This window comes from Eulemur rufifrons, chromosome 1, assembly GCF_041146395.1.
Source record: "Eulemur rufifrons isolate Redbay chromosome 1, OSU_ERuf_1, whole genome shotgun sequence".
Classification (NCBI taxonomy): domain Eukaryota; kingdom Metazoa; phylum Chordata; class Mammalia; order Primates; family Lemuridae; genus Eulemur; species Eulemur rufifrons.
In genome coordinates, this window is record NC_090983.1 from 7,034,177 (window position 1) to 7,048,166 (window position 13,990).

Below are 13,990 nucleotides of genomic sequence, written 5' to 3' on the forward strand. Positions count from 1 at the left end.
CAGAGAGGAGGTTGGGGTGGGGAGTCCAAGAGCAGCCCAGGCAGAGCGGAGCAAGTGGGTGTCATGGTCTAGTCCCCAGGGCGCCTTGGGGTCCTGCTCCCTGGAGGGGCCACCGGGGAGGGAGAGAAGCTCTGTGCGGTCTGAGGCTGGTTTATCTGGGAGAGGGGACAGTCAGGAGGTAGGAGGTCTGTTTGGGGACTACGGAGGTGGCATCGCGGGGTGGGGGCTGGGGGCTGGGGCTGGAGGCCTCCAGGTGAGGTCGAGGCAAGACACTGGCTGGGGGTAGCAGGAGCCAGGGGTGCGGTCCCAGGAGCCGAAGCCTGGGTGGGGCGGTCCGGGCGGTCAAGGCGCGAGCACGACGGCCTTTGCCAGCAGCAGGGTCCCGGCCAGCAGGGGCAGGGACAGCGGGCCCGCGGCCGGCCCGGGGTGTGCGCTGTCGGCGGAGGACGCCAGGTCGCAGGAGGTGTAGGGCTCGAGGCAGGCCGCGAAGGCCATGACATGCGCGACGAAGTTCTGCTCCTGCACGCCGTGCACCAGGTGCGCCTGCGGGCCGCGCGCGAACACCGCCACGTCCTCGCCGCCGTGCGTCTCCGACGACAGAGGCACGGCTGTCTGCTGCTGGTAGGCGGGGTCCCCTGGTCGGAGGGTGGCGTTCAGGGCAGGGCTGGCGGGCCCCTCCCGTGAGTCCCTCCCTCTAGCACTGTGGACCCCCTGAGCCGGCGACCCCGCCACACTCACCGCTCTGGCTCTCATTGACGTTGGGTCGGGTACCCGAGTCGAGCGCGAAGCCCGGGCCGTTGCCGTACAGGATGGACGTGTAGGTCTTGCCGTCCAGGGCCTTGCTGGGGGCCAGCCCTGCAGGGACAGGGGTGGACTCCTGTGGTCACACTGGCCACATCGCAGGGAGCGCCTCCAATGTGCTAGGCGCTGGCATTTTGCGCTATCATTACTCCCATTTGACAGATGAGGAAACTGAGGTCCAGAGAGATTTCTGTCATGTAATTTGTGCAACTGCCCTCACCCCTCTCCCCAGGCCTACCGAAGATGGAGCTCCCGCGCAGTGTGTAGCCACCGAAAGAGAAGACGTGGGAGTGGTCAGCGGTGACCAGGGTCAGCGTGTCCTGCTCGCTGGTGAGCTGGCCCGTCTTATTGATGGTGGAGTCAAACATGATGGCCTCCGTCAGTGCCCGATAAGCCGTGCCCTCATGATGACCGTGGTCAATGCGGCCCCCTGCCGGAAGGCCAGGGGGCTGGGGTGACACTTGGACCCACCCTGGACCATCCTCCCCTCCGCTGCTCGGCAGGGCCCGCACGCACCCTCCACGAAGAGGTAGAAGCCTTGGGGGTTCCTGCTTAGCATGCTCAGGGCCACCTCCGTCATCTCCATCAGGGACGGGTCCAGTTCGGGGTCTCGTTGGGTCTCATATTTCATGTCTCCGGGCTCAAAGAGGCCTGTGGGACAAGGGGACTGGGGTGACTGGCAGGCTGGGGAGTGGCAAGGGCCATGGCATGCATGTCGTGCACACGTACTCGGAGGGCAGCGTCTGAGGGCTGCCAGGGAAGGAAGGGGGTGTCATTACCCATGAGGCGGGTCACAGACAGGTCCAGGGACGCCTCAATGAGCTCGGAGCGGTTCCACACGTACCGGGCACCCTGGAAGGGACAGAGCCAGGTCTTAGCCATGGTTCTGAGACCCTGCCTCGACCTGCTGTGACCCCTGCAACCCCGAGCCCCATTACCTGGTGCTTGTCCAGCCACTCCTGCACCAGGTTCTTCCCATCCAGCCTGGTTCCGTTCTGGCTGGCATCATTGGGGTACTCAGGGTCTGGGGTCCCTCTGGGGAACATGTACTTTCGGCCCCCGCCCAGGATCACCTGGGGCCAGAGGATCAGGTTAGGGAGGTTTGGGGCACAGCGGGCCCCCGTGCTCCCTCCTCACAGCCCGGGGTCCCCTGCCAGGGCTGTGGGCGTGGCCTGTCCTGGGCTGCACCTTCTATACCCCCCACCCCCCAGATCCTGCTGCGTCCCAGGGTCAGGCTGCCGGTGAGGGGCCCTCCCCCTCTGCCCAGCCTTAGCCCTTGGCCTTGGTGTCGCACGTCAATGTCCATGTTGGAGATGAGCTGTGTGGCGATGTCCTGGCAGCCCTCCTGGAGCGCCGAGGCAGGCATGCTGGCATCTGAGTACCAGTTGCGGTTCACAGTGTGTGCGTAGGTGCCGGCTGGCGAGGCGTGCTGCACCCTCGTGGTGGTCACCACTCCCACCGACTTCCCTGAGAGTGGCAGAGGTCATGGTGGGTGACCAAGGTCTTGGGTCTGGCCTTGACCCCAGCCAAGCCTCAGCCTACCTGCTTTCTTGGCGCGGTTCATGACAGAGAGGACCTCATTGCCGTGTGTTGTGTTGCACTGGTTAAAGCGGGCGGCTGCACTCACGCCAATGGTTTGGTAGTTGGCCTTGACCCCACACAGGTAGGCTGTGGCCGTGCCGGCACTGTCCGGCACCTGTCTGTCCACGTTGTATGTCTGGGGACAGAGACACCTCAGCTCTGCTCTGTGGCGGACACCCAGACCTCTGTACCTCTAACTGGCCTGGGCTGATCACTCAGGCCCCAGCTCTCCTGGGTCCCTCCCTCCTGCCACTCCCTGGCCGCATTCCCCCTCTGGTGTGGAGGACTCTGAGGCCGCTGAGCCCTCACCTTGGACAGAGCCAGGTATGGGAAGTCGTCCATGGCCAAAGGCGTCTCAGGCCCCAGGTTTCCATTCAACTGCCCCTTTAGGATCCGAGTGGCTGTCACTGTGGGCACGCCCATTCCTGGAGGAGCAGAGCCATGTCAGGCCTGGGCCCCAGGGCTGGCCTGTGTCCGCCGGTGGTCTCAGGTGCCAGGGTTGTGAGGGCTGGTGCCGGGGTGCGGGGACAGGCCTGGCACACTCACCATCGCCCAGGAAGAGGATGAGGTTCTTGGCCACCGTCTGGATGGGCTGCAGCTTCTTGGCAGCATCCAAGGCCTCCGCTGCCCTGCGGTTCCAGAAGTCTGGGTTCTCCTCCACATCTGGCCAGAGGGAGAGTGGGGGCCGCTCAGCCTGGGGGGCGTCTGTTGGGGGGCGGCTGGGGGCTCCTTGTTATCTGTGATGAGCCAAGGTAGCCCAGGGGGCCGCTGTGAGTGGAGGTTGGCGGGGTGGGCTCATTACCTGGGATGACCCCGAGGCAGAGCTGTAGCCTCAGGCCCAGCAGCAGCAGCACCCAGGACCCCTGCATGTCTGTGGGTGGCCGTGGATCGGGCGTGGAGGATGGGACACCGGGGTACCAGCTACAGCACAGGCTGCTGGTTTAAATCAGGGCAGGACTTTGTCCCTGGCTGTAAAAGGCTCCAAGTCCCTCCCCTCTCCCCTGGAGGCCACCTTGACCCCGCCCTGCCCTGTGACCTGAAGCTCAGCTGGCTGAATGGAAGTGACAGGGTGTGGCTGAGAGAGCCTGGGGCAGGGGTCTAGAGAAAGGCGCAGGGTGGCCCCAGCTGTCTGGCAGGGTAGGGTGGGGCACTGGGGCAGGTGCCCTCTGGGTGAGGAGTGGCTGCATCCTGCAGTGGGGGCGCACCCCGCACCTCCGCTCACGGTGTCTCGTGGGGGACCATCCCTCCTTCGTTCACCTCATTTGTTCAGTATTTCCTGGAGCCAGCTGTGGCCGAGCTCTGTCCTGTCACTGAAGGGAGGCGCGGCTGGGAGCACCCAGCCTGGGACCCCGCCTGGTTTGGCCTCCGGTCGCTCGAGCCCCGAGACAAGGTGGCCTGGCTGCCCTGCCACCCACTTGGCTTCTCACCACGCTTGTCCCTGTCAGGTGAGGCTGGCAGGAACCTGGGCCCAGGGTCCTAGTGCTGTCAGAGAGGGTGGGGCTGGTGGTGACAACATGGAGCAGGGCCTTCTTGCCTCAGGGTGCGTGTGTGTGCACGCGTGTACATGAGAGGTGGCGCACGTGTGCCTGGAACAGACAGGTGGGGAAGGGGCCAGTGCCGGGGCCACCCAGGCCTGGCCTGTCAGAGCAGCCGCAGGTCTGTGCATTTGAGGTTGATCCTGTGTCCTTGCAGAGGTGGATGGAGCCCCGGGGTGGATCTTTCTTCCTCAGGCTGTGGGCACACCCACAGGTGTAGCCTCTGATAAGGAGCTCAGAGGGTTCGCTAGCCTCAGGCTGGGTTCAAAAATATTCCTCCGAGCAGGGTGTGGTGGCCCGTGCCTGTAATCCAGCTACTCAGGAGCCTCAGGTGGAAGGGTTGCTTGAGCCCAGGTGTTCAAGATCAGCCTGGGCACCATAGTGAAACTCATGTCTCAAAACAAAAAAACAAACAAAAGTATTCCTCAAGTCCAGCAGTCCCACTTCTCAGTGTGTATCCAAGGGAACGGAATGCGAGGACTTGAACAGGTGTCTGTGCAGCCGTGTTCGGAGCAGCATCGTGTGCAAGAGCCATGAAGCGGAAGCAGCCCGGTGTCCCTGGCCGGAGGAATGGACGAACCGACTGGGGTGTGTACGTGCGTGCAAAGGAGTATCACGCAGCCTTAAGAAGGCAGGAGCTCCTGATACCTGCTACAACGTGGATGGACCTCTTGTTCAGTGAAATAAACCTGTCCCCAAGGACACATACTGCATGAGTACTCTTCTGTGAGGTCCCTAGGGCAGTCAAATTCAGTAGACACAGAGGGAGAAAGGTGTTGCCAGGGGCCGGGGGAGGGGAATGGGCTAGGGTTGGGGTTGGGATGGCTGTTTAACGAGTACAGCGTTTTAGTTTTGCAAGCTGAAAAAGTTCTGGAGATGTGCTGCACAACCGTGTGCAGGTGCCGAACACCGCTAAACTGTACGCTGAAAAATGGCTAAGATGGTCAATTGTATGTTATGTGTTTTGCACCACATTTTAAGAATCTGTCAAAGAAAAAAACTTCCTCCCTGCCCCGCCCAGCCCAAGCACAGCAAACCTTCTCCCCTCAGGCCTGCTCACCCCTGAGCCCCCAGCCTGGCCCCCAGGCCCAGTGCGCCCTCCTGTGCTGCCAGCATCTGCCTGCCAGCCGCACTCCCCACCATGCCCACGTGTCTCCCTCACACTCAGCTCTCCCAGGTCCTCCTGCCTGGGCCTCCGCCTTGCTTCCCACTGGTCATCCTGTGGGTCTCAGGGAAAATGTCACCTCTAGGGGAGCCTTCTCTGCCTCCTGTCAGTTGCTTCCACAGTTCCCTACAGCTTCTGCTTCCTCTTGTTGTGTTAGGAAAGTTCTTGGCTAAAGGTCAGGGGAGATTTGCTAATGCACAGGCCCTTAATTAATGAATTGATTGCTTTTACCAGGCTGTAAGTTAAAGGTTCCAAACTCCAAAGTCAGCCTTCAGTCAGAAAGCCTTTGCAGCCACCCGCTTTTCCTTTTTAAATTGGATTTTTATGTATTTATTTATTTATTTATTTATTGTTTGAGACCTAGTCTCACTCTGTTGCTGGGTAGAGTGCAGTGGCATCATCATAGCTCACTGCAGCCTCAGACTCCTGGATGCAAGGGATCTTCCTGCCTCAGCCTCCCGAGTAGCTGGGACTACAGGCTCACGCCACAGCTCCTGGCTAATTTCTCTATTTTTAGTAGAGATGGGGGTCTTGCTCTTGCGTAGGCTGGCCTGCAATTCCTGAGCTCAAGCAATCCCCCAGCTTCAGCCTCCCAGAGTGCTAAGATTACAGGCATGAGCCCCCGTGCCTAGCTCCTTAAATTGGAATTTTTGATGTAATCATAGATTCCCATGTAGTTGTAAGAACAGTACAGTGATGCCTTATACACTTTGCCCAGTTTTCCGCAATGGTACATTTCACAGATATTCAGATTTGTATCCAGATCTCCCCATTGTTTGTGTGTGTGTGTGTGTGTGTGTGTGTGTGAGACTCTATACAATTTTAAAACCTGAAAGGTTTGTGCAACCACCACCATAGTCAACATACTGAACATCCCAACCTCACCGGGTCCCTTCATCTCCACACCCCCTCCCTCCCCACCCTCTTCCCTCTCTCTAAGCCCCACAACCAGATCTCGTCCTGCATTTCTAGAATTGTGTCATTTCAAATAAGTTTATATAAATGGAGTCACACAATCTGTAATCTTTTGGGAATGGCTTTTATTCAGTCAAGATCATTTCCTGGAGATTCATCCAATATGTGGCAGTAGTTGGCTTCTCCGTGTGCCACGTCCGATTCCATGGGCGGACGTACCAGTCTGCCCAGCCATCCACCTGTTGCGGGACATGGGGGCCGATTTCAGTTCTGGCCGAGATGAAGAAAGCTGCTCTGAAGCATCACGGACAGGGTTTTGTGTGTGTGAACATGTCTTTCATCCCTCAGGGATTGGTGGGCTGTGTGGTGATTGCATATGTAGTTTTTGAAGAAATGGTCAAACTGTTCCGCAGAGGAGCTATACCAGTTTATGGGTCCCACAGCAATGTAAGTGGTGGAACTTTCCTGCATTCTTGCCAGCATTTGGTGATGTTGCTATTCCTTTTTTAGCCATTCTGATAGGTGTATAGTGTGAAGTCCCTTTTAATGCTCTTCTTATGATAACACTAAGTGATCATCAGCTCCCATTCACCCTGGTTTCTTGTGAATTCTTTCCTGTGCCTGAGCAGGGCTGGAGACCAGACACACACCACGTCACTTGCAGCAAACAGGCTGTCCACATCCAAACTCCACGGTGACCACCTAGCCATCTGGGGCCTCTTGGCCGCCCTGCCTCCTTGCTTCATGCCTGAGTCACCTGACCGTGTTGATATCTGGTTACAGCCCGGTCCTTCCTCCAAGGCCCAGGCATTACAAGATAGCAAGATTGCAGTTCTTTCTGGGGTGGAGTCAGAGATAAAGCCTCCATTCCTTCCACTCTTGGGTTATCATTATCTAGGGCAGGGGACAGATGCCCAGGCTAGTGGGGCGTATGCTCTGGGGGTTGGTTGTCTTGGTTGTCTGTTCTCTGGGAAGGAAAGCCTGGTCCCGTGGGGCCCCACCTAGATCCCCCAGCACCCTCCACTGCCGTCACCATTCACCACCCAACCTCCTTGCAGATGCCACACTTGGGACAGTCCAAGCTATGTCCCAGCTCCCAGCCTGGTGACCTTGGCAGTGCCACAGTCAGTGCAGGACAATGCTGAGTCCACCCCGTCACCAGCTGCTGCCAACCACAGAGGAATGGCTTCAGCCTGCCTCCTGCCCTCCAGATCTCATTAGGACATCTCACTGGGAAATGTGGCGACAGCCCCTTTCACTCAGGGGAGAGCATGGCAGGGGCTGGGAATGGATGTCGATCTCCAAAAGACGACACCCAGCACACATGGGGAGCACTCTGAGGAAACGGTGCCTCCCACCAGCTCTGTGGAAATAGTGTGAGTATCTCCACTGGTGCTGGGGTTCTGGAAGCAAGCTCAGGCCTATTTTGTCCTCTCTTCCCTGGGCACCGCATCTGGAAGGCCTTACGGCTGCAGTCCCCAAGCCTTGGGGACTGCATCACCGGAACCTGGCCATGCGTCACCGCCTGAGCTCCACCCACTCTCCCTGCCCCCGCCCCATCCATGGAAAAATTGTCTTCCATGAAACTTAAGAACTGGGGGCCGTACAGCAGGTGAGACGGGAGTTTGAGACTAACCCGGGCAACATAGGGAGACCCCATCTCTACAAAAAATTTAAAAATTAGCCAGGCATGGTGGTGCTTCCCTGTAGTCCCAGCTACCTGGGAGGCCGAGGCAGGAGGATCGTTTGAACACAGGAGTTCGTGGCCTCGGTGAGCTTTGATTGTACCACTGCACTCCAGCCTGAGCGACAGAGCAAGACCCTGTCTCAAAACAACAATAACAAAAAAAAGAACCTGGTTGGGGTTGGGGGCGGATACTCAGGCAGAGGCAGATTAGAAGGGGGACCTTGGACAGCGGCTGTATTGAGGGGTACTATAGGCACAGAGCCAGCAAGGACAGGGCAAACCCTGAGGACCAAAGTACAGAAAGCGCTACACAGTGCCCGTGTCCGTCTTCCACAGCGCAGCGATCCCAGCTGGCCTCCACCGAGCCGCTGCCTTCTCAGCATCGCCCCTCCAGCAGCATGTTGGAGGCCGGCGTTCCTCCTCTCAGCCTCACGTCCTCCTCCAGTCCCCAAGCACAGCACAGGGCCAATCCTGCAGCCCTGGTAGTAGGAATTCTGTCCAGGCTTCTCTCCTGGTCGGATCCTGCTGGAATCCACTTTCCCGCTCTTGCTTCCTGCCCCTCACAGGGTTGGGGGTGGGGGTGGGGTTCTGACACTTGGTTGCAGGAGGCCGCATAGCCCTGGGTGCCCCATGGAGCCTAGCCCGACCCAGACCTGTGCCCCTGAGTCTCCCTCACCCTGAGGCTCCACCAGTCAGCACCTCCGGCCCCTAAGGTCTGCACTCTTCCTATTGCCCCACCCCGAGGTTGCTCGACTCCAAACCCCAGGCACTTGATGGTGTCCAGGAGAAAGACTGGGTGTCCATGTCCCACTCCATTCCAGACAGGAAGCCCCTCGCCCATTGGCTCTGACGTGGCTCATTTGGCCTCCAGGACGATCTACATGTGATCAGATCTCAAGAAAAGATTTTACTGGATTGAAATCGTCCCCTTCATACAATTGGAAATTTGCCTTGAGGCCCCACGGAGCTGGTCTCTCCTGGTTAGCCCAGCTCTTCCTCCACCGGGGAGCAGCTGCCACGAGCCTCGAGCCTCGGGCCTCTGCATCTCCTCCCGGACCTCAGGGTCCAAGGCCAGTGTCATGGGCTTCCTCTATTAACCTCTTGTGTTCAGGGCCTTTCTTTGAGCTCTGCAGCCCCTCTCGGACCCCAACTTCAAGCTGGTCTGACCGTTGTGCATGTCGAGATTCCTAGAGTGAGGGTTGGTGACCTGGGATGGATCCCTGGGTCCTCCCAGGCTCAAGTGATCCTCGTGGCTCTGCCTCCCAAAGTCCTGCCATTACAGGCATGAGCCACCACAACGGCCCTTGCCCAGGTTCTCCACAGAAGAAAAATCAGAAAAGACAATAAACTTGTGAAAAGGCATCCAACTAACATGGAATAAACCAGATGGGGTGGGTGTATTACAGACCCCCAGGCTGGCAAAGACCAAAAAGCCGGCGCCTATACACTTTAGAGAGAGCTGCCGGCACAGGTGCTCCGCACGTGCCAGACAGGAGCTGCACTTCGGAATGAGATGTGCACATCCTGTGATGTAGCGATTCTACCCTGGGTACAAACCCTGGAGAAACTGGGCACAGGTGTCCCAGGATGTATGTACCAACATGTTCAAAGTGGCATTGTTTAAAATCAGAAACAGTCAACAGCAGAAAGGATAAGAGGTGCGTTATTTTCATAAAGGGAATACTATACAGCAACGAAAATGATAGGGCTTTTGAAACACTCAACAGATTAAATGAATCTCACGAAGTTGAATGAAAGATGCAAATCACAAAAGAAAACATACAGTAGAACCTATGTTTCACTTATTGAAGTTCAAACCAATTTTTTCTTTTTTTTTTGGAGACAGAGTCTCACTTTGTTGCCTGGGCTAGAGTGCCGTGGCGTCAGCCTAGCTCACAGCAACCTCAAACTCCTGGGCTCAAGCAATCCTCCTGCCTCAGCCTCCCAAGTAGCTGGGACTACAGGCATGCGCCACCATGCCTGGCTAATTTTTTCTATATATATATTTTAGTTGGCCAGATAATTTCTTTCTATTTTTAGTAGAGACGGGGTCTCGCTCTTGCTCAGGTTGGTCTCGAACTCCTGACCTCGAGCCATCCACCCACCTCCGCCTTCAAGAGTGCTAGGATTATAGGCGTGAGACACCACGCCCGGCCTTTTTTTTTTTTTAAACATGAAAGGTGGCAGTGAGGAGTGGGGGTCCAATTTCCTTTTTTTTTTTTTTTTTTGAGACAGAGTCTTAAACTAAATTATATAGGGGAAAAAACTACAACCAGAAAATGGGCATCAGCTGGGTGAGGTGGCTCATACCTATAATCCCAGCACTCTGGGAGGCCAAGGCCAGAGGATTGCCTGAGCTAAGGAGTTCAAGACCAGCCCGAGGCCGGACACGGTGGCTCACGCCTATAATCCTAGCACTCTGGGAGATTGAGGAGGGAGGATCCCTTAAGGTCAGGAGTTCGAGACCAGTCTGAGCAAGAGGGAGACCCCATCTCCACAAAACACAGAAAAATTAGCTGGGCATGGTAGCACTTGCCTGTAGTGTCCTGGCTGTTGGGGAGGTTGAGGAGGGAGGATAGCTTGAACCCAGAAGTTTGAGGCTGCAGTGAGATATATTAGTGCCAGTGCACTTTAGCCAGGGCAATAGAGTGATACTGTGTCTCAAAAATACCACCACCACCACCGCCACCACAAATATTTACCACTGTTCCTAAATACCTTTCTTGTTCAATTTTAAATTTTAAGCTGTATCTATTGATATATTCTATTGACATTCTCTTGTTATCTTTTTGTTGTGTATCCCCAAACAACTCAAAACAGAAAACATTTATTTTGATCGAAGATCTGCACGCCGGGCAGGGCCTATGTCTGCGCCAGGAGGTGTCAGCTGGGGTGGCGTGAGGGGCAGGGGACCCACCTCCAGGATGGCTGCGCCACGGCTGCTGACCAGGAGCTGGGGCTCCTCTCCGCGTGGCTTCTCCACATCGCTGCTCGCCGCTCCTTGCTGGAGCTTCCCCACAGCATGGTAGCCGAACTCTGGGAAGGAAAGTGAAAGCTGCCAGTGTCTGAAAGCCTGGGCCTGAGACTAGCCGTGTCCTGCCGCATTTATTAGCTTAGCAGCCAGAGCGCCTGTCTGCAACGCTTTCCTCTCCTGATGCTGAAATTCCTCTTTACATTCAGAGCCATTTCCCCCCAAGGGCTCTTATTTTCTTCTCTAGATACTTTTTAGAACAACCTGCTCTTGTTTCTTGATGGGTTTTTTTTTTCCTCTTTGAAGATATCAACAATCATTTCTTTTCTAAAGCTTTCTTCCCTCTCCCTAAAGGGGCTGACTCTCCTCAGAGCTTGTCTCCTGTTTGTTTCCGGAGGTTTCCCTCGGAGAGTGGCATCCCTGGCTGCGTGTTTGCATTTCTGAGGTGGGACCACAAGGAGGATGGGAAGTTCCAAGTACACGAAGGGAGCCTGTAAACAGATTCCCTGTGGGGTGACCGGCTGGGTCACTGAGTTGGGGAACCTCTGATGTCAGGGTCGTCGTCTTTCCTCCGGGGTGGGACAGAGCCCAGAGCAGAGTCCTCCCACCTCTGGCCCGGATGGGGAGGGCTTGGCTGCCAGCACCCTGAGGGCTGCCTGGGAGGGGGCTGTGGTCTCAGCAGGTCTCATGCACGTGGCCACACAGCCCCGGAGCCAGGACTGGGGCCCCACCCAGACACCCTGAGCTTCCTCCGCAGGAGGATGCTCTCCAGCCCTGCGGTGGGGCTGGGGCAGGTGTGGACCCTGCGAGTCGGGATTTAGGGCACCACCACCTACTTCGTGTGTGTGGACACGTGTTGTGCTGGCCGGCCCTCTGCACCCCAGCCCAGAGGTTCTGCTACTGTTAGTCCCAGAGACTTGGGGGTCCGCCGTGTAAATCAGGATGGTTCCAGCTTGGGCTTCACCTTTCTCAGGTCGGCGATGCCTGGGACCACCCCCTTGTCATCTGCTGTCCAGCTTCCAAACATGCTGCTTTCTTTTGCTCTCACTCTCCTTTGCAGCGTCCACCTTACATGCCCCCTTTCTTACCTTTCTGTGGACTTGGGCAGGCAGTGAAAGCAGGAGAGTTTCCTCTGCACTCTGTATCCAGAAGCCGCTCTGTACCCCCAGCTGGGGGCCCCAGGCCGCTGTAGCCACCCTGGCCCTCCCCAGGAGCCCTGCGGGCTCTGTCCACACCCGGCCAGTCTCTGGCTCCCCTGGGCTGGCCTGGCCCCTGCCCAAGGCCAACTCAGTCGCTTCCTCTGCTGAGCCTCCTTGGCTCACCCATTCTGCCTAGGAGGACTGTCCTCCAAGCCCGGGCATGGGGCGGGGGGGCAGGTCCTGGCCACACACCCTGCCTGCCCGCCCTCCCCGAGTGCCCTGCGGGCCCCAGGTCTCTGGCCCACCTGCCTTCTCCCTGCCCACCCCACAGGCTGCGTCACCAGGGCCCTCCTGACCAGCTCCTCACAGGCCTTGTTCTCTGACCACTCACAGCAGCCTTCAAGACACTCTTGTCCCCAGCAGGGGCCCAACCTCTGCACTCCCACGGCCCCTCCTGGAGCACTGTCCTCAGGCCCCACCTGTCTGTGGGGCACCCAAACCCATCTGTGGCTATGGCAGCCCAGCCACGCCAGGCCTCCGTGGACATTTGGACTGTTGGCTCCCTCGGGCCTTCCTCACGGCACCTGGGTCATCCGGGGCCTCCAGCTTCCTGCCTGTTGGGCCCTCGGTGGCCAGAACAGCTGCAGTGGCATCTGGTGCTGCCTCCACAGAGACCTGGCCTCCTGGCCGCTGCTGGTACCTGCTTCCCAGCTTCCTCCCGTCCTGCCACTGCGGGTCCCCAGGAGCTCCCTCCTGTGGCACGCCATCTTCCTGGAGGGCCAAGGAGGCAGCTGCCCCAAGCGGGGGCGATCCCAGCCCTTTCCTGAGGCCTCTCCTCACCAGAACTGGGGAGGGTCCGGTCTCCCTCCAGGATGGAAGGCCACGAGCCTCAGCCCCTTGCCCCCGTGCCCCCTGCCCGCACCATCCTCACCTGGTCCAGGAAGCACCAAGCTGTCAGGGTTGGGCGCACACTCGCCGGCCTCTGAACTTGGCCGGACCCTCATCATGGAGCGAGTGAGTGAGTGTATCTACGTCTCCCTCCCCAGGGGGACCCAAGGTGGCCCCTTGAGGAAAAGGCAGAGTCTCACTGTGTGCCCTGGCCTCGGCCTGTACTGGCATGTGGGTGCTGTGTGACAGCTGCAAGAAGGAACGAGTCCTCCTTTGGATGAGATTTGGCATCTTGTCATTCCTATTGTCACTGGTCCACTTAGCACAGGGCCACAGAAGGGGCTGTCCCCTGCTGTACCCGTGGGCAGCCATACAGCAATGCACAGCACTGGATTACTCAACAGTGAGTGCTGAACGAGTGAATGAGGACGAAAGAGCCAGTTTGAGGCAAATGGGAGGAACGCTGGGCCCTCTGCCCTGCGCACACAGGGCGGGGCGGTGCGGTCGAGCCGGTGGCTGAGCCCCAGGCCTGGCCGGGCACAGACCTGCTGCTCCGAGGGAGCGGTTTCCACCCTGTCAGACGAGGTGGGGCTGGGCCGGGGCTGCCATGGCCTCCACGGCCCTGGTGTCCCTCCTGGCTTGGGGCAGCAGATGAGGGGAGTCAGGCAGCAGAGACCCTCCCTGCTGACCAGCCTGGCTACTCCTCTCGGGGCCCTGGGGCGCTGGAGCCATCAGAGCGAGTGGTCTCTGGGTCTGTGCTGCCTGACACGGAGCCCGGAACTCTGACCAGCAACTCCCTGTGGGCTCTGCTCTGCCTGCAGCTCCCAGGCCTTGCGGGAGGCCCTTAGCAACAGGGCCAGCCGGCCTGAAGGAGCCGGAGGAGAACTGGGCCACTGGGCCTCAGAAGTGGGGCAGCGTTGAGGGGATGGGGACGCGCTTGGGGTGTCTCACACTTGGGACTCTCGGCCAGGCTGCCTGGGCTGGGGACGCGCCCTGCAGTTTTGTCCTTCTCCAAGTATCAAACCATCAGACCCTCACCTGTCTGTCCTCGTAAATACCTGGTTCCGGGAAAAGGCTCTGGGGACAGAAGCAGCGGTGGGAACGGTGGCCGTTGGGGCGTCTCGGGGGTGGCAGGATGGACAGACTGCGGGCTGAGGCACTGCAGGAGGGATGTCACCGAGGGCAGGTGCGGTGATGTGTGTCGGGTTCCCCTCCGGCAGCCAGCGCAGCTGACGGTGGCAGAGCAGAGGCAGCTGTGCCCGGGCACGGAGCTCCAGGCACTGCGAGCACTCCGACAAGGTGCCGTAT

General features: G+C 58.4%; 1 protein-coding gene across 1 annotated transcript; it reads right to left on the minus strand.

Moving 5' to 3' along the window:
• Positions 1 to 342: 342 nt before the first annotated feature.
• On the minus strand, positions 343 to 3,300 carry LOC138380976 (intestinal-type alkaline phosphatase-like). Its single transcript, XM_069465366.1, has 11 exons — positions 3,185 to 3,300; positions 2,929 to 3,045; positions 2,692 to 2,807; positions 2,344 to 2,518; positions 2,096 to 2,268; positions 1,740 to 1,874; positions 1,581 to 1,653; positions 1,318 to 1,452; positions 1,040 to 1,231; positions 739 to 855; positions 343 to 635 (listed from the first exon to the last, which is right to left on the minus strand). The coding sequence occupies exons 1-11, from the start codon at positions 3,249 to 3,251 to the stop codon at positions 343 to 345; spliced, it is 1,593 nt and encodes a 530-aa protein (XP_069321467.1). The 5' UTR covers positions 3,252 to 3,300.
• Between the last annotated feature and the right edge of the window lie 10,690 nt (positions 3,301 to 13,990).